The sequence below is a fragment of the Artibeus jamaicensis genome, unplaced genomic scaffold (assembly GCF_021234435.1).
Source record: "Artibeus jamaicensis isolate MK-2021 breed Jamaican fruit bat unplaced genomic scaffold, CSHL_Jam_final contig_233, whole genome shotgun sequence".
NCBI lineage: Eukaryota > Metazoa > Chordata > Mammalia > Chiroptera > Phyllostomidae > Artibeus > Artibeus jamaicensis.
In genome coordinates this window covers 53,711,051-53,730,041 of record NW_026521486.1, presented here as the reverse complement: position 1 = coordinate 53,730,041, position 18,991 = coordinate 53,711,051, and the positions used below count along the sequence as shown (strand labels likewise).

At 39.1% G+C, this 18,991-nt stretch overlaps 1 protein-coding gene across 1 annotated transcript; it reads left to right on the top strand.

The window, feature by feature from the left end:
* The first annotated feature begins 16,027 nt into the window (after positions 1-16,027).
* On the top strand, positions 16,028-16,966 carry LOC119042464 (olfactory receptor 6C2-like). The gene has a single exon (XM_037136185.2). It carries the CDS (start codon positions 16,028-16,030, stop codon positions 16,964-16,966), a length of 939 nt encoding a protein of 312 aa, XP_036992080.2.
* Positions 16,967-18,991: the final 2,025 nt, after the last annotated feature.

The following is an 18,991-nucleotide window of genomic DNA, read 5'->3' as shown; positions in this document are numbered from 1 at the left end:
TACTGCTTCAATCTCTTTTGCTGTTATTGGTGTATTTAGATTTTCTGCTTCTTTTTCACTGAGTTTTGGAAGATTGTATTTTTCTAGAAATGTGTCCATTTCCCCTAGGTTTTCAAATTTCTTGGCATACAGTTCTTCATAGTAATTTCTTACAATCTCTTCTATTTCCGTGGTATCAGTTGTAATCTCTCCTTTTTCATTTCTGATTGTGTTTATTTGTGTCCTCTCTCTTCTTTTCTTGATGAGCCTACTTAAAGGCTTGTCTATTTTGTTTATCTTCTCAAAGAACCAACTCCTGGATTCATTGATCCTTAAAATTGTGCTTTTAGTTTCTATGTCATTTAATTCTGCTCTAATCTTGGTTATTTCCTTCCTTCTGCTTGCTCTGGGCTGTCTTTGTTGTTGTTCCTCGAGTTCTTGCAGGCGTATGGTTAAGTTGTTTGTTTGAAATGTTTCTATTTTCTTTAGGTAGGCCTGTATTGCTATAAACTTCCCTCTCAGGACTGCCTTGGCTGTGTCCCATAAGTTTTGGGTTGTTGTGAGATCATTTTCATTTGTTTCCAGAAATGTTTTGATTTCTTCCCTAATTTCATTCTTGACCCATTCGTTGTTTAATAGCATACCATTCAGTCTCCATGATTTGGGGTGCTTTGGGCTTTTTTCTTTGGGGTTGGTTTCTAATTTCAGTCCCTTGTGGTCAGAGAAGATGCTTGGTATGATTTCAATTTTCTTGAATTTGTTGAGGCTTGTTTTGTGTCCTATCATGTGGTCTATCTTTGAAAATGTTCCATGTGCATTTGAAAAGAATGTGTATTTAGCTTCTTTGGGATGAAGGGCTCTATATATATCAGTTAAGTCCATTTCATCTAGGGTGTTGTTTAATGCCACAATATCTTTGTTGATAATTTGTTTGGAAGATCTGTCCATTTTTGATAGTGGGGTGTTCAAATCCCCTACTATGATTGTGTTGCTGTCAATATCTTTCTTGAAGTCCTCTAAGATTTTCCTGATATATTTGGGTGCCCCTATGTTTGGTGCATATATGTTTACAATGTTAATGTCTTCTTGGTGGATTCTTCCCTTGAGTATAATGAAATGACCTTCTGGGTCTCTCTTTATAGTCTTTTTTTTGAAGTCTATTTTGTTTGATATGAGAATTGCTACCCCAGCTTTTTTTTCTTGTTCGTTTGCTTGGAAAATTTGTTTCCAGCCTTTCACTTTTAGTCTGTGACGGTCTTTTGTCCTGAGGTGAGTCTCTTGTAGGCAGCATATGTGTGGGTCATGCTTTCTTATGCATTGAGCTATTCTGTGTCTTTTGATTGGAGCATTTAATCCATTTACATTTAAGGTTATTATTGATAGGTACTTATTCATTGCCATTTTTGTACCTGTGTTCCTCTCTGTCTCCCTCTTATCCTTCCTTCCCTTAAAGCAGTCCTTTTAGTATTTCTTGTAGAGCTGGTTTGGTGGAGGCATATTCTTTTATACTTCTTTTGTCTTGGAAGCTCTTTATTTGGCCATCTATCTTGATTGAGAGCCTTGCTGGGTAAAGTAGCCTTGGTTGTAGGCCTCTGGTTCTCATTACCTGAAATATTTCTTGCCATTCTCTTCTTGCTTGAAGTGTTTCCATTGAGAAGTCGGTAGCTAACCTTATTGGGGCTCCCTTGTATGTTATTTCTTTTTTCTCCCTTGCTGCCTTTAAGATTCTCTCTTTGTCTTGGAATTTTTCCATTTTGATGATGATGTGTCTTGAAGTGGGCCTCCTTGGGTTCCTCTTGGTTGGGACTCTGTGTGATTCCTGGATTTGTGAGACTTTTTCTCTTATCAAATTAGGAAAATTTTCTCTCATTACTCGTTCAAATACGTTTTCTATCCCTTGTTCTTCTTCTTCTCCTTCTGGTATTCCTATTATTCGGATATTATTACGTTTCATATTGTCTTGCATTTCTCTTAATCCCTCTTCATTCTTTCTGAGCCTCTTTTCATTTTGTTGCTCTTTCTGTGAGATGCTTTCTACCTTGTCCTCCAACTCACTAATCCTATCCTCCGCTTCATCTATCCTACTTTGGAAACTTTCTACTGTGTACTTCAATTCGGAAATTGTATTCTTCATTTCCTCTTGTCTCTTGCTGATAGTTTCCATTTCCTTTTTGATGTTGCTGTAGTTTGCAGAGAGATCATTATAGTTCCCCTGTAGTTTCTGGTAGTTCACTGTGAGCTCTTTGAACTTGGTAATAACCAGTGCTTTGAATTCACTGTCTGATAGTTGATCAGTGTCTATTTCATCTAACATTCTTTCTGAAGTTTCTGCTTTTTCTTTCATTTGGGGATTGTTTCTTTGTCTTCCCATTGTTTGAGACTCTTCTTGTTAGTCTCTGCTTCCAAAATTGATCTGTTCTGAAACACTGGTTTTATGGTGTAAACTTCTGTGGTATGATCCTTGTGAAGTTTAGTGGTGCAGACTCCTTGAAGTTTCTTGATGTTCTTAGTCTCCACCTACACTCACGCTGGTCCTCGCGCTGGTCCCTGCGTTGGTCCCCTACCACTGCTGAATGTCCCGGCTCTAGTAGCCGCCTCCTCAAGCACCCAGGCCCGTTACTACGGCAGTGGCACAGAGGCTGGGAATGTCCCGGCTCCCGTATCTGGCTCTCTCTGCTGCCCAGTGCCATCACAGGGGCTTGGAGTGTCCCAGTTTCCGTACCTGACTCCCCGGCGTCTAGTCCTGTCTCTATGGCAGTGGCACAGAGGCTTAGAAAGTCCCAACTCCCGTACCTGATTCCCCAGTGTCCAGTCCCGTCGCTATGGCAGCAGCACAGGGGCTGAGAGTGTCCCAGTTCCCGTAGAGGGCTCCTCTGCCACCCAGGGCTGTCTTAGGGGTTTGGAGTGTCCCGGCTTCCGTACCTGACTCCCCGCGTCCAGTCCCGTCGCTATGGCAGCGGCACAGGATTTGAGAGCTTCCGGGCTCCCGTAACTGGCTCCTCTGCTGCGTCACAGGGGTTTGGAGAGTCCCGGCTTCTGTACCTGTCTCCCTGGCATCCAGTCCCGTCGCTATGGCAGTGGCACTGGATCTGCGAACGTCCCGGCTCCTGTAGCTGGCTCCTCAGGGTCCAGGCCTGTCTCTATGGCGGCATCACAGGGGCCTTTGGTGTCCCAGCTCCTTCAACTGACCCTTCTGTTGCCCAGGCCAGTAGCTATGGCATCGGCACAAGGGTGTCCCCGCTCCGGTTCCTGACTCCTCTGTCTCCCAGGACCGTCACAGGGGCTTGGAGTGTCCGGCTTCCGTACCTGATTCCCCTGCTCCCAGGCCTGTTGCTCTGGTGGCAGCACAGGGGCCGCGTGAGACCCAGCTCCAGTAGCTGACTCTGCCGCCGTCTGGTGTTTCAGTGTCGGTCACAATCTCTGGTCTTTTAATTTCATAAATGCTGGGTAACCGATGGTTTATTGTGCTGTTTCTCTATAGATCTGCCAGGATTTTCACCCATGAGTACAGGAGCTAGTATCAGCTCCATCTTACTCTGTCGCCATCTTCCCAGCATCCCCTCCCATATAAATTTTTGAAGTGTTTGTTCTATGTCTGTGAAATATGCCATTGGTACTTTAATAGGTATTGCATTGAATGTGTATATTGCTTTGGGTAGTATGGACATTTTGATGATGTTAATTCTTCCAATCCATGAACAAGGTATATGTTTCCATTTGTTTGTGTCTTCCTTGATTTCTTTCTTCAGGGCTGTGTAGTTTTCTGCATACAGGTTTTTTACCTCCTTAGTTAGGTGTATTCCCAGATATTTCATTTTTCTTTTTGCTATATTGAATGGAATTTTTTCTTGATTTCTGCTTCTGCTGATTCATTGTTAGTATACAAAAATGCCTTTGATTTCTGAATATTGATTTTGTATCCTGCTGTTTTGCCAAATTCATTAATTAGTTTGAGCAGTTTTTGGGTAGAGTCTATAGGATTTTCCATGTACACTATCATGTCATCTGCAAACAGTGACAGTTTTGCTTCCTCCTTTCCTGTTTGGATGCCTTTTATTTCCTTTTACTGCCTGATAGCTGTGGCCAAAATTTCTAATACTATATTGAATAGAAGAGGTGAAAGTGGACAAGCTTGTCTTGTTCCTGATCTTAGTGGAAAAGCTTTCAGTTTTTGCCCATTATAATATTGGCTGTAGGTCTCTCATAAATGGTCTTTATTATATTGAGGAATCCTCCCTCTGTTCCCACTTTGCTGAGTGTTTTTATCATAAATGGGTGCTATACCTTATCAAAAGCTTTTTCCGCGTCTATTGATATGATCATGTGGTTTTTGTCTTTGCGTTTGTTTATGTGATGAATTACATTTACTGATTTGCGAATGTTGAACCATCCTTGCATCCCTGGGATGAATCCCACTTGGTCATGGTGTATGATCTTTTTAATGTATTGTTGGATGCGATTTGCCAACATTTTGTTGAGGATTTTAGAATCTATGTTCATTAGTGATATTGGCCTGAAGTTTTCTTTCTCTGTTGTGTCTCTATCTGGTTTTGGAATTAGGATGATGCTGGCTTCATAAAAGGAGTTTGGGAGTTTTCCATCTTCTTGGAGTTTTTGGAATAGTCTGTGAAGAAGAGGGGTTGGCTCTTCCTTAAATACTTTGTAGAATTCTCTTGTGAAACCATCTGGTCCAGGGCTTTTGTGTGATGGGAGTTTTTTTTATTACTGCTTCAATTTCTTTTGCTGTTATTGGTCTATTCAGGTTTTTTGCTTTTTCATTGAGTTTTGGGAGATTATATTTTTCTAGAAGTTTGTCCAATTCCCCTAGGTTTTCAAATTTCTTGGCATGCAGTTCTTCATAGTAATTTCTTACAATCCTTTCTATTTGTGTGGTATCAGTTGTAATCTCTCCTCTTTCATTTCTGATTGTGTTTATTTGTGTCCTCTCCTTTTCTTGATGAGCCTACTTAAAGGCTTGTCTGTTTTGTTTATCTTCTCAAAGAACCAACTCCTGGATTCATTGATCCTTAGAATTGTGCTTTTAGTCTCTATGTCATTTAGTTCTGCTCTGATCTTGGTTATTTCCCTCCTTCTACTTGCTTTGTGCTGTTTTTGTTGTTGTTCCTCAAGTTCTTGCAGGCGTTGGGTTAGGTTGTTCGTTTGAAATGTTTCTATCTTCTTTAGGTAGGCGTGTATTGCTATAAACTTCCCTCTCAGGACTGCCTTGGCTGTGTCCCATAAGTTTTGGGTTGTTGTGAGATCATTTTCATTTGTTTCCAGAAACTTTTTGATTTCTTCCCTAATTTCATTCTTGGCCCATTTGTTGTTTAATAGCATACCATTCAGTCTCCATGATTTGGGGTGTTTTGGGTTTTTTCCTTTGGGGTTGGTTTCCAGTTTCAGTCCCTTGTGGTCAGAGAAAATGCTTGGTATGATTTCAATATTCTTGAATTTGCTGAGGCTTGTTTTGTGTCCTATCATGTGGCCTATCTTTGAGAATGTTCCATGTGCATTTGAAAAGAATGTGTATTTAGCTTCTCTGGGGTGAAGAGCTCTGTATATATCAGTTAGGCCCATTTCATCAAGGGTTGTTTAATGCCACAATGTCTTTGTTGATATTTTGTTTGGAAGATCTGTCCATTTTTGATAGTGGGGTGTTAAAATCCCCCACTATAATTGTGTTATTGTCTATATCTTTCTTGAATTCCTCTAAGATTTTCTTTATATATTTTGGAGCTCCTGTGTTGGGTGCATATATATTTATGATGCTAATGTCTTCTTGGTGGATTCTTCCCTTGAGTATTATGAAGTGACCTTCTGGGGCACTCTTTATGGCTTTTTTTTTGAAGTCTATTTTGTCTGATATTAGAATTGCTACCCCAGCTTTTTTTTTCTTGTCCATTTGCTTGGAAAAATTTTTTCCAGCCTTTCACTTTTAGTCTGTGATGGTCTTTTGTCTTGAGGTGGGTTTCTTGTAGGCAGCATATGTGTGGGTCATGCTTTCTCATCCATGCAGCTATTCTGTGTCTTTTGATTGGAGCATTTAATCAATTTACATTTAAAGTTATTATTGATAGGTACTTATTCATTGCCATTTTTGTACCTGTGTTCCTCTCTGTTTGTCTCTTTTCCTTCCTTTCCTTAAAGCAGAACTTTTAGTATTTCTTGTAGAGCTGGCTTGGTGGCAGCAAGTTCTTTTAGACTTTTTTTTTGTCTTGGAAGCTCTTTATTTGGCCTTCTATCTTGATTGAGACCCTTGCTGTGTAAAGTAGCCTTGGTTGTAGGCCTCTGTTTCTCATTACTTGAAATATTTCTTGCCATTCTCTTCTTGCTTGGAGTTTGTATTGAAAAGTCAGTGGCTAACCTTATTGGGGCTCCCTTGTATGTTACTTCTTTTTTCTCCCTTGCTGCCTTTAAGATTCTCTCTTTGTCTTGGAATTTTGCCATTTTAATGATGATGTGTCTTGAAGTGGGCTTCCTTGGGTTCCTCTTGAATGGGACTCTGTGTGATTCCTGGATTTGTGTGACTTTTTATCTCATCATATTAGGGAAATTTTCTCTCATTACTCTTTCAAATATGTTTTCTATCCCTTGTTCTTCTTCTTCTCCTTCTGGTATTCCTATTATTTGGACATTATTACATTTCATATTGTCTTGCATTTCTCTTAATCCCTCTTCATTCTTTCTGAGCCTCTTTTCCCTTTCCTGTTCTTTCTGTGAGATGCTCTCTACTTTGTCCTCCAATTCACTAATCTGATCTTCTGTGTCATCTACCCTATTTTTAATGCTTTCTACTGTGTTTTTTAATTCAGAAATTGTATTGTTTATTTCCTCTTGGCCCTTGCTAATAATTTCCATTTCCTTTTTCATGTTGCTATAGTTCACAGTGAGATCGCTGTAACTCCCCTGTAGTTTCTGGTAGCTGATTGTGAGCTCTTTGAACTTCCTGATAACCATTGCTTCGAATTCAGTATCTGATACTTGACTTGTCTCTATTTCATCTAACCTTCTTTCTGAGGGTTCCTCCTTTCCTTTTATTTGGGGATTGTTTCTTTGTCTTCCCATTGTTTGTGAGACTCTTCTTGTTAGCCTCAGCTTCTTAGATTAATCTGTTTTGACATCCTGGATTTATGGTGTGAACTTTTGTGGTGGGATGCCTGTGAATTTCAGTGGTGCAGTCTCTTTTGGTTATCCTGTTGTTCTCTGCTTCCACCTACTCAAATATGCAGCAACTTTTGGCTTCTCTCCCACAGCAATGTGCAATTTGTCTCTCTGACTCTACTATTGGGAGGCCTCTTCTATGGGTCCAGCTCTGGTCTTTTCATATTTTCAAGTTGATTGTGACTCTTGTGGGTAAAAGAAAGAAATGACAAGGAAAGAAATAAAAGGAAGAAAGAAAAAAAATGTTAGGGGAATGGAAGAAAGAGCAATAAGTTTAGAAAGAAAAGAAAAAGAAATAAAACAGAAAATGTGGGAAAAGAGGACAAAAGTATGGAAAGATGAAACAGTAAGAAAATTTAGAAGAAATAACAGATTACTTTAAGAAAGCAAAAAGATAAAGAAAAGGAATGTAGAAGGAAGAAAAGTAAAAAAAAGAAAGAATAAAAATAAAATAAAGTAAATTAAAAAAACAAGAAACAAAAAACAAAAAACACACAAACAAAAATAATTTCCCAAAAACAACATCAGAAAAGGAAATGTCACTTGTTGGCCTTAAACTAGCCTAACCAGTTTTTCTGATTGCAGTTGGCTGAGGGTCGATTGTTGTGATTTTTTCAGCCAGCCCCTCTCAGGATCCAGACACTTGGGCCTCTCCCCAGCTCCCTACAATGGGGAACTAGTACTTCCTCACAGTGCTCCCCTCCCTGGGGTTACTGCCATGGGCTGGTTTGCTGTGTTTGCGGGCACCTGCACCAGCCTAGTTGCCTGGTTCCCTCGGGTTTGAGCACAGACCTGCCCCCATTCAGTTGGGAAGCCCCAGGCCCTCTGCCAAATCCTGGGCTCGCTGCCAAGGTGGGTGTGAAGCAGACCAGGCTGCCGTGTCTACTGGATTCAGAGCCCCAGGCTGTACCTCTCCCTTCTCCTGGGCTGGCAACCACAGAGTCCTTGGTTGGGGCCCTTTGTCCTCCACACCCTCTCTGCAAACTCTATCAAACAAGTCTCTCCTGGCACCACACCTTGCTTGGCCAGAAAGGGAGGGGGTTGAGGGTCTCAGCTCTTTTCCCAGGACGCCTCAGTGCCCGGGGCTTCCCGATAGTCTGAGGGGGGCAGTGGACTGGAAGCCGGGAGCCCATCTGAGGACTGGGCGCCAACCTAGAAACTCTGTGCGCATGTCATGGCACGCTGCGTGGTGTGTATCCTTCTGTTCCTGTGTTTTTCTGGGTCCCCTGGCCAACCTCTGCCAAAAAAACCTAGGGATAGAGCAGCAGCACGCCGGGCACTGGACCCAGAACTGTGTGCAGGCTGAAATCTCCTGTGCTCCCCTCTGGTTGGGTCTCTTGGCAGGTCCGGGCCAAAAAATCCTAGGGAGGGAGCTTTCCGGGTGCTGAACGTTGGCCTAGGCGCCCTCGGGCACTAGCCCAGATACACCGCGTGTGGGGTGACTAGTTCCCCAAATTGCGCGCAGGCTGAAATTCCTTTCACACCTCTTTGCCTGGGCCACTTGGCCTGCCCCGCGGAAAAATCCCAGGGAGGGAGCCGTCTGGGCGCTGAATGCTGTCCCAGGAGCTGTTAGGCACTCTCCCAGACACAGTTCCCACCAGGCGCAGGACCTCCGAACTATGCACAGGCTGAAATCTCCTCTGCTCCCCTCTGGTTGGGCCACTTGGCAGGTCCCTGGCCCAAAAATCCTAGGGAGGGAGCCGTCTGGGCGCTGAAGGCTGTCCCATGTGCTATTGGGCTCTTGCCACTGGGCGCTGGTTCCCCTACCCTGCACTGGCTGTTTCTCTTTGCTCCATCCCAGAGACTACTGTACCACTGCTGTCTCCCTACCATCTGGTTCCTCCGTGACCGATGAGGTTTCTGGTCTCTTATTTTCATATATGCTTGGCAACTGCTGGCTTGCTGGTTTCACCTCCTCCGATTGGACAGGTTTCTTTCCTTTTTGTACTAGGAACTGATATCTGCTCCATCCTAGTCCACTGCAATCTTCCCACACAGCTCAATTTATGCATTTAGAGAGCTTTCCAAGAGCTTAGCTGTAGATCAGTAGTTTTATTTCTTTTCTTATCTATAACTTGTATAATGTTCGAATTATGTATCAACATAAGCCAGCTTAGATGAGTAGTTTCATAGGAGCATACCTTGCATTTTTTTTGGATAAGATCATTTAGAAGGAAATACATTTCTTCTCAAATTGATTCCTAAATTCTTATGTGATAAAGCATTGGTGAAGCCTTGGCTAGTGTTCTTAAACTTAGACGCACACCAAATAACCTTTTTACCTCAGCATACTCAGGAATATCCAGGGTACATGCTTTTTGATGGTAGTCCAACCCTAATAATCTGCTATGAAGTGCTGTTACCTTTGCGTGAAATGTGGCTGTCCAAAGATGCAACTGGACATAGGAGGAATGGAGATAAGCTGGACTTGCTGCAGAGGAATTTCAAGTAGAATGTCCAACACTTTTAGAGTCTCAGTTATATTCAAGTGATTTGATACCTATGCTTACCAGTTAAGCTCCATTTTCTTGAAAAAGTTATTGTTTACCCTTATCACACTGTTATAATGGATATCATTTATTGGATACTTAATAATGACTTCTAAAATATATATATTTTTAACCAAATATCTCATGTAATGCTCAGTGCTACTCTATAAGATAAACACTGTTATCATATTTTAAGCTTGAGAAAAGTGAACTTCAGAGAAAACAAGCAACTCTCCCAAAGCAACTCTGATAGAAGGCTAAGTATCTGGGATTTGAACATAGCACGTGTGTATATATGTATATGTTCAAGTGATTTATTTTATTTAAATTATTTTCAATTACAGTTTACACTGAATAGTATTCTGTATTAGTTTTAGATGTACAGCACAGGGGTTAGAAAATCATGTACCTAAAGCCCATATTTTTATCCACTATATGGCATTACCTTCCATTTCACTGTAGGTTCTGGTAGAAATGTGGATTTCGGGAAACTTAATGATTCAGATGGGGCTGTGTCAGTACATTTATCTATCAATTAATAGCCCAATGAATTTGGAATAAACTCAGAGTCATCACTATTCTCCAGCTTGGCCACTAAGGAAACCCAGATATTCAAAGTAGCAATGGCTTTGAATGACATTAAAGTCCTTTTATTAAAATAATATATATTCAATATTTTCTATGGTTCTAGAAATATTCTCTGGTGATCAGTTCAATACATCTTGTTCTTTAAATGCCAGAGAAGCATATTCCATTCAACATCATTACTGCGTATAAAGCAGTGACTACACCAGATGATGTTCCACTTGAACCCCAAACAGTAACCAGCATTGTATAATGCATCAGGATATTACTAAATTATGTGCAAGTACTCAGATTTCCAAAGTTTTTTTAGTTCTATTGAAGTCGAACCCCTTCTACCACCTATTCAGATTAAATGCATGTGTGGAGTTCTTGGTAGGGTAGGTAGTCTATTTGTAATTGATTGCTAAGACTCATAATTTGGGACATTCTGGATATGGAACTCTATTGATACTATATGTTATTTTCTACTTTATGAAACAGGCTTCCATGGCTAGTGTTCAAAACAAAAGCAGAAATTTGGGGAAAAGTTAAAAGAATGAAGCCATATCACAGAATTTGTTTTTTCTAGTGTCTAACAAAAGTAGACAGAAGGATGAAAATAAAATCACAATTAACAAAAACATAATCACCAGAAAATACTATACAGAGAGAGTGGGAGATGTCATCTATTAACTTAAGAAGATGTCAGTGAAGAAAAGCAACAATAGATCATTTTAAGACATGTAAAAGTCTGCCAACCTTGCCTTAGAAACCACTTTTAACCAAACTTCTAAAAAAAAGACATGTGGGTTGACAAAAATCTTGATAATTTTGTATTTTTAATATACAAAAATAAATAGTATTTGTTTTTATGGCTGAACCTTGAGAATTTCATGCTAAGCAAAATAAGTCAGAATGAAAAAGTTAAGAACCATATGATTTCAGTCATATATGTCATATAAAGCTGAAAGCAATAAATGAACAAATAAGAAAAACAAACAAACAAAAACTCGTAGGTTGGAAAACAGTATGGTGGTCTCCAGAGGGAGATAGTTAGAGGTAGTAAAGGCTAAAGGGGGTCAAACATATGGCAGCAAAAGATAATTTTACTTTGGGTGGTAGGCACACAATGCAATATGCAGGTCATATATCATAGAAATGTACACTTGAAGCTTATATAATCTTATTAGCAATGTCACCCCAATAAATTTAACTTAAAAAGATGCCATTGAATAAAAGGAGAAAAATGGAAGCTTATTCTTTTTCATTTTATTTTTTTATTTATTGGGGTGATCTTTGTTAATATGATTAAATAAATTTCATTTATTTTTATTTTGTGTGAAAGTCCTGTGTTGAGAGTAATTTTCAATTTTCAGTTCTCTGAGGACATTATCCCTACTGGTGCATGTTTTGGGATCCTTGCCAAAAGATTACATGGAAGATTCATTAATGGCTTGAAGCCTAATTTACCTAGGACTAGTGTTTATTCACTTGGTCATGCTTGGCACATAAAACGAACATGAATTTCGTTGTAAAACATTCCCATTTTTTGTAGGAAGATACAAACATCATGTCTATCTAAACCAGAGAGTTCCTGATATTTCCTGAGACCTCGGAGTAGCAATTACATTTTACAATAATGCAAATTTCTTGGCAGGAAAGTCTTGGCCACACAATAGAAATGACAGGATCAGATAAATCAGTGCCATCCAAGAGCAATCTGTTAGGTGAGTATGGTCCAGAGAAAGAGTGACCAGAAGTCCACATACAAGCCTATGCAAATGTGCTCTTCTTCATTATTCCAACCCTGCAGGTGCTCAGGGATAAATAGTCAGCTGAATCCACTATGTCTGCGGTTTTTCAGAGGCTTAGGAAATTATTTTCTCTGAGAGATGTGAATAGTTAAATTATGGTGAAAGAAACAAGTTCATACTTTTAAATTGATTAAAGACTCTGAGATGACAGCTAGAGGGGTGGAGGGAAGTTAAGAGGTAGAGGGATTGAGCAAAAAAGAAAAAGAACTCATGGACATGGACAACAGTGTGGTGATATTTGGGGGGAGGGGATATAAAGGGATTAAATGGTCATGGAAAATACAGTAAAGATTGCATCACAAAAAGACTTTGATAGGGCTGCGTTTGTGCACAAATAAATAGCAGGACACCTAAAAACAAGTGAAATGAAGGACTTCTAGAAACAACCTTGACTTGGAATTTACCTCCTGATATATTTAAGATACCTAGAATCTTTAAAAAAAGTACACCAATAGAAGAGCTGTGATTTGTCAAGGACAGTTTGTTTTCAGCTGATCCCTGTCCTCCTTTCTCCTTTCTGGGATCTATTTCCAAGGAGTCATCTCCCACTTGCTAGCAATGTGACCTGCAGCTAATGGTAGAAGAAGGGGAAGGAGTTTGCAGTAAAAATTGAGATCTTCTTTGGTAGCTGTGCGGGTTTGCACCCAACCTGGTTCTGCTGAGCTCACATGCTACGCTGGTTTGGGAAAATAAACTAAATTTGGAGAAAAAATACAAAATGTTCGATTCTGTAAAAGACAAAAGAAGTAAACAGATATCAAATGATAATGTTTATTCTTCAAGATATTTAGGAACCAAGACATGACTTAGAGTTTTCAGACTTGTGTAAGGCACCAGTGATATTTCGTAAGACTGAAAAAAAAGGAGGCAGGTGGGTTGCATACAATTCTTTCTTATATCTCCTGTTTATTATTTTATTTAATCATTTTAATTAGTCTATTGTTAATATTTATTTAATTTATTGTTACTTCTGTGATGCTCGCGTCCTTGATAGTACTCTCAGCTTGTCCTAAACCATTAAACCAGGGGCAGTTTTTAGTCTCTTTAATGGGGATTGTAAATTCTGAAAGATTTGCCATGGGAAGTGACCAGATGATGGGTAGAGTATCTCCCACTTCTGAAGAAAAGTAATATTGCTTTAAAAGCAATCTTTAAAAGCAATCAAGTGAGACCTTCACATAGCCAGTTAATTGAAATTTCTAAAATAATTTTTTCCAAATTATTGATGGCTTTGAATAAGCACTGGAATGTGGCATTATTTCAGCAGATGTTAATGTAGTTAGTTGATGTTGTTTGAGGGACAATCACAGAGCATCCATCGGTTCAAACCCAGAATTAATCTCTGGTATGAATATGTTTGACAGGTGCATTGAGAAGCATGAATGAAATCATAAAATGAAAGCCACTTGTCTTCCAAACGGTAATAAGTCAATTAAAACTTTTTGCCTTAATGCTGGTATCATATATGTGCTGAGTACATTGGTTATAATGTGAGTTAAAAGCCACTCAGAACATTTCCTTGAAAGTATAAGCCAACAAGAATGCCCTAAATTAGAGTCAGGGATGTAGCAAAATGAGGAGATGGAAGAGTAGTTTTAGAATTGTCCTATCATTATGCGAAAGCATATACAAAATAGCAAACATTTGGAGAAAGGGGGAGGAAAAAACACAAATGATTAGATGAAATTTTTTTGCAGAGAGGTAGTCCAGGTAGGATGACCACTACAATACCTGCCTGTCACTATGGTAGGCTTAGGTTTTTAGAGCCATTCTTCATAGCTCCACCACCACCACACACAGAAAACTCCCCCTTGTTACAATCAGGGAGACTGAAAAATTAAGTGAAAGTACCCTCAATGTCAATAGACTTAAGATAATGCTAAAGTATGAAACAATGTAGGTTGATATCAATTGTTAATATATGGCAGTAATTATTGGCTTTTGGTTTTAGTACAGTGAACAAGGAGAAAGTAAAGATTAATAGAGATGAAGATGAGGCATTTGACTTTGAAAAGCTCACTTAGAGTGAGTGGAAATTTGCAAAGTTCAAATGACTAACATTTTAAGAGATCATATTAAAAAGGTAGACTTTGAAATAATCACATTTTAAATACTAAATCAAAGTCAGAGGATTTAGCCAATTCCCAGGGAAAACACACAGAAAAACAAAGAAGAGGATTTAGGGATGAAATGTGAGAAACATCAATGTTATAAGGTTAAGTAAGAAAAGAGGATCTTGTAAAGGGGAAACCAGAAGGTAAAACAAAAACTGGGAGGTGGATATGGCACAGTGATTTCCACCTGCTGTGGCACAAGAATTTTTAAAACATGCAATACCTGACTGTTTAGTCAGGAGTACTGATCTCTTTTCCCTTAGATTGTCAAACAAACAAACAAAAAATGACCACAGCAACACAACAACAGCTGTCAGTGTGAATGAATTAAGACTATACCTTTTTTTTGGTGAAATTGGCAGATTAGATATCTATTTTTGGCATGTTGTAGAATTTTAGTAATTAGTTTGTGTGTGCCATGAGATGAAAACGTTGAAAATTGCTAGTCTAGAACATCATAAGACGAAAGGAGTAATTGACAGTGCCAAATGCAAGAAATAAAATGGCTACCCTTCATTGAAACTCACAGAAATAACAAACTTGCCAGGAGTAGTTTCAGTGAAGTGGTGTGTTCACCTTGTGTTATAACCAGTTCTTATGTGTTTACAGTTTATCCAGGGAGGAAAAACGCTTCAGTGAAAAATACAAATAAAATGGGTACATTTCATGGAGAATTAAAGAAATAACAGTTAAGCTTGCCAAGATGTGTTTCAGTCAAGTGGTGTATTCAGAGACCATGTATATCCTGAATAGTTGAAGGGTACTTTGGAAGTCAGAAAGAAGAGAAAATTATTGGAAGCTAAGGATGGAAGCCAGATTGGAGATCATATTTAATCCTTATAGAACTTATTATAATATCAGTGATAATAAGAAGTCTGAACATTTCAAATATCAGATTGAATTATAAAATGTTAAGGATAATGTTCTTCAGCTATGTACAAACATCTTCTCAGTTATTTATGAATTTGTTGTATATCAAAATGCTCTTTGTGTTCTGCATGAAAGTGAACAATCAGTGAAAATCAGATGAAGGCATAAACAACTTGAGAAAGTCATGGGGAGATCTAGGAAAGGAGTTTTTAAATATGAGAAACGTCCTTTGTAGATGAATTTCAGGTTTGATCATGGCAGTGGGACAGAAGCCTGCATGCTTTGGCAGAATAATACAGAAACAAGTAATGTCATAGCGCCCCTCAAGTGTTTACAATTTATCCAGGGGAAAAAAGCATCAAGCAGATAATGAAATAGTAACATTTCAGTTAGTGATAGGGGAAAAATTCTTAGGGAAAAAGTATACCCTAAAGTTTATAATTTCATTGCTCCCAGGGAACAAGTGTGCTATGAGCAAATCTATTCCAAAAACTTAATCAAAATGTATATGTTTACAAAACTCCTGGAGAAATTATGTCTTACTGGGACTATATTGTTTAGAAGAATCCCTAAAAATTTATTGTTTTTTAAAATACAGGCCATGACATTTAGTAGACTATAAAGTAAAATTGGTGATGTTTGTATTTATTTTTGATGAGATAAATTAGAATAGAAAACATTAGAGAGCAGGGAATCTAAGGATTAATATTTCATTGAAAGTTTTGTTTCAGGCGTGTGTGTGTGTGTGTGTGTGTGTGTGTTTAAGTGTGAACAGTGCACTGCAATATAAAATGTAGACTTTCCATGTATTGTACTAAAACATGTTTGAAAGCCCTTTTTCTAACTTGTCAAGTGATAATGTCAACAGTGCTGAGAGCAGGAAGTGTTTAAACTATTATCAAGGAAAACCAATCTATGTAAACTACATTGCTTGGCTTTTTAAAACAAAATCCATTGCAAAACTCTTCCCACTCTCTTCTCAGATCTTACCTACCTCAGTTTTATGTGGAAATTGGACAGAAGTTAGGAGTCAGGAATGAGAAACCATACATCGATAACCAGATTCATCCTCTTGGGACTGACAGATGACCCCCAACTGCAGATTCTGATTTTTTTATTTCTACTTATCACCTACATGCTGAGTGTAACTGGAAATCTGGCCATCATCATCCTCACATTAGTGGATTCTCATCTTAAAACTGCAATGTACTTTTTTCTCCAAAATTTTTCCTTCTTAGAAATCTTATTCACTTCTGCCTGCATTCCTAGATTCTTGTACAGCATAGCAACAGGTGACAAGACTATTACCTATAGTGCTTGTGTATGCCAATTATTTTTTACAGATCTTTTTGGAGTAACAGAGTTTTTCCTCCTGGCCACCATGTCCTATGATCGCTATGTGGCTATCTGCAAACCCCTGCACTATGTGACCATCATGAACCACAGGGTCTGCAGAAGGCTTATCTTGTGCTGTTGGATGACTGCATTGTTAATCATATTCCCACCATTTAGCTTGGGACTGGGCCTGGAATTCTGTGACTCTAATGCCATTGACCACTTTTCCTGTGATGCTAATCCTATGTTGAAGATTTCCTGCTCTGATACCTGGGTCCTAGAGCAGATGATCATTGCGTGTTCTGTGTTGACCTTCATCATGACTCTAATATGTGTGGTTTTGTCCTACATGTGTATTATCAGAACAATTCTAAGATTCCCTTCTGTCCAGCAAAGGACAAAAGCCTTTTCCACCTGTTCTTCCCACATTATTGTGGTTTCTATTACCTATGGCAGCTGCATCTTTGTTTATACCAAACCTTCAGCAAAAGATGAGATGGCCATTAATAAGAGAGTCTCAATACTCACTACTTCTATTTCCCCCATGTTAAACCCATTCATTTATACTCTGAGGAACAAACAAGTGAAACAAGCGTTTAATGACTTAGTCAAAAGAATAATAATGCTTTCAAAGAACTAGGCGAGTGTTCAAGTTAGGATCCCCAAGCAGTTTTCTTGTTTCTACCCTATTTGGTCCCTTCCTGATCTAGATTTGGCCTACTATTCAGCAAAGACCCTGATCAAGTCACCCTTGCATTTCCTTTTGAAGCAGCCTCTTTGACAATAATTTTTATTAAGGAAAATGAGAGTAGTTATTTCAGGAAATCTAATCATGACCTCCCTCTCAACCTTTATTTACTAATGCTGAAAGAATTGGAAAATTTATTATAAAATATTGGTATAATGCTGCATATTACTTTTTCAAAACAAAACTACTCAAATAAGTAGAGAAATAATGTTAAAGAGAATGAATACCATTTGTAAGTATAACAAGGAAAACATTTCAAAATCCTAAAGTATATTTTAAAACAAGGAATAAGTAGAAAGATCTAGTATTTCTTTTTTTAAAGTATATCTTATGGATTATGCTATTTCAGTTTTCCCATTTCCTCCCCTTCATTTCCCTGCACCCTGAACACCCTCTCCCATCCATATCCCCCCCTTTAGTTCATGTCCATGTGTCTGACGTTCATTAGCTTCTACATTTCCCATAGTATTCCTGCCCTCTGCCTCTCTATTTTCTACGTCCCATCTATACTACTTATCCTTTGTACCTTTTCCCCCTCTCTTTTCCTCCCACTCCCCTGTTGCTACCCCTCCATGTAATCTCCATTGCTGTGGTTCTGTTCCTGTTCTAGTTGTTTGCTTAGTTTGTTTTTGTTTTAATAACTGTGAGTTTGCTGTCATTTTACTATACATGTTTTTTATCTTTTTTTCTTCGATAAGTCCCTTTAACATTTCATATAATAAGGGCTTGGTGATGATGAACTCCTTGAACTTGATCTTATCTGAGAAGCACTTTATCTATTCTTCCATTCTAAATGAAAGCTTTGCTGGATAGATCAATCTTGGATGTAGGTCCTTGCCTTTCATGACTTGGAATACTTCTTTCCAGCCCCTTCTTGCCTGTAAGGTCTCTTTTGAGAAATCAGCTGACAGTCTGATGGGAAGTTCTTTGTAGGTAACTGTCTCCTTACTAATGCTTAATCTCTTCCTGCTTCTAGAATTCTCTCTCTCATTTTAATCTTGGGTAATGTAATTATAATGTGTCTTGGTGAGTTCCTCCTTGGGTCCATCTTCTTTGGGACTCTGAGCTTCCTGGACTTCCTGGAAGTCTATTTCCTTTGCCAGATTGGGGAAGTTCTCCTTTTTTATTTGTTCAAATAAGTTTTGCACTTGTTGCTATTCCTCTTCTTCTTCTGGTACCCCATTAGATGTTGGAATGGTTAAAGATGTCCTAGAGGTTCCTAAGCCTCTCCTCATTGTTTTTGAATTCTCGTTTCTTCCCTCTTTTCTGTCTTGTTGTTTCTTCCTTCTGGTCCAGTCCATTGATTTGAGTCCCAGTTTTGTTCTCATCACTATTGGTTCCCTGTGCATTTTCCTTCATTTCACTTAGCATAGCCTTCATTTGTTTTCTAATTTGCGACCAAACTTGACCAATTCTGTGAGTATCCTGATCACAAGTGTTTTGAACTGTGCATCTAATAGGTTGGCTATCTCTTGGTCGCTTAATTGTATTATTTCTGGAGCTTTGATCTGTTCTTCCTTTTTGGCCATTTTTTTTTTGTCTTGTTGCACCTGTTTCACAGTAAGTGGCAGAGCCTTAGGTGTTCACCAGGGTGGGTACACCGAGTCACTGGGTTGTGACACTGTATGTGGGGCCAGGCCCCAGAGGGAACAATGGCAGTTGCTCTGCTCTCTGTCGAACCTCAGTCCATTCTGCCACTTCCCCCAAGCAAACTGGGCCTTTCTGGTGCTGATTCCCATGTGGTGGCCTTGTGTGCATTCTAGGACCCTGTGAGTCTCTCCACAAACTCTCCTGTGAGGTTGGGAGTCTCTCCTTGTGCCTCAACCCCCACAGGTGTTTTCAATTGGTGTTTTGAGGCTTGCTTTCCTGGTGCTGGGACCCTAAGTTGCATGGTCTCTCACTCTCCCCAGTTTTGCC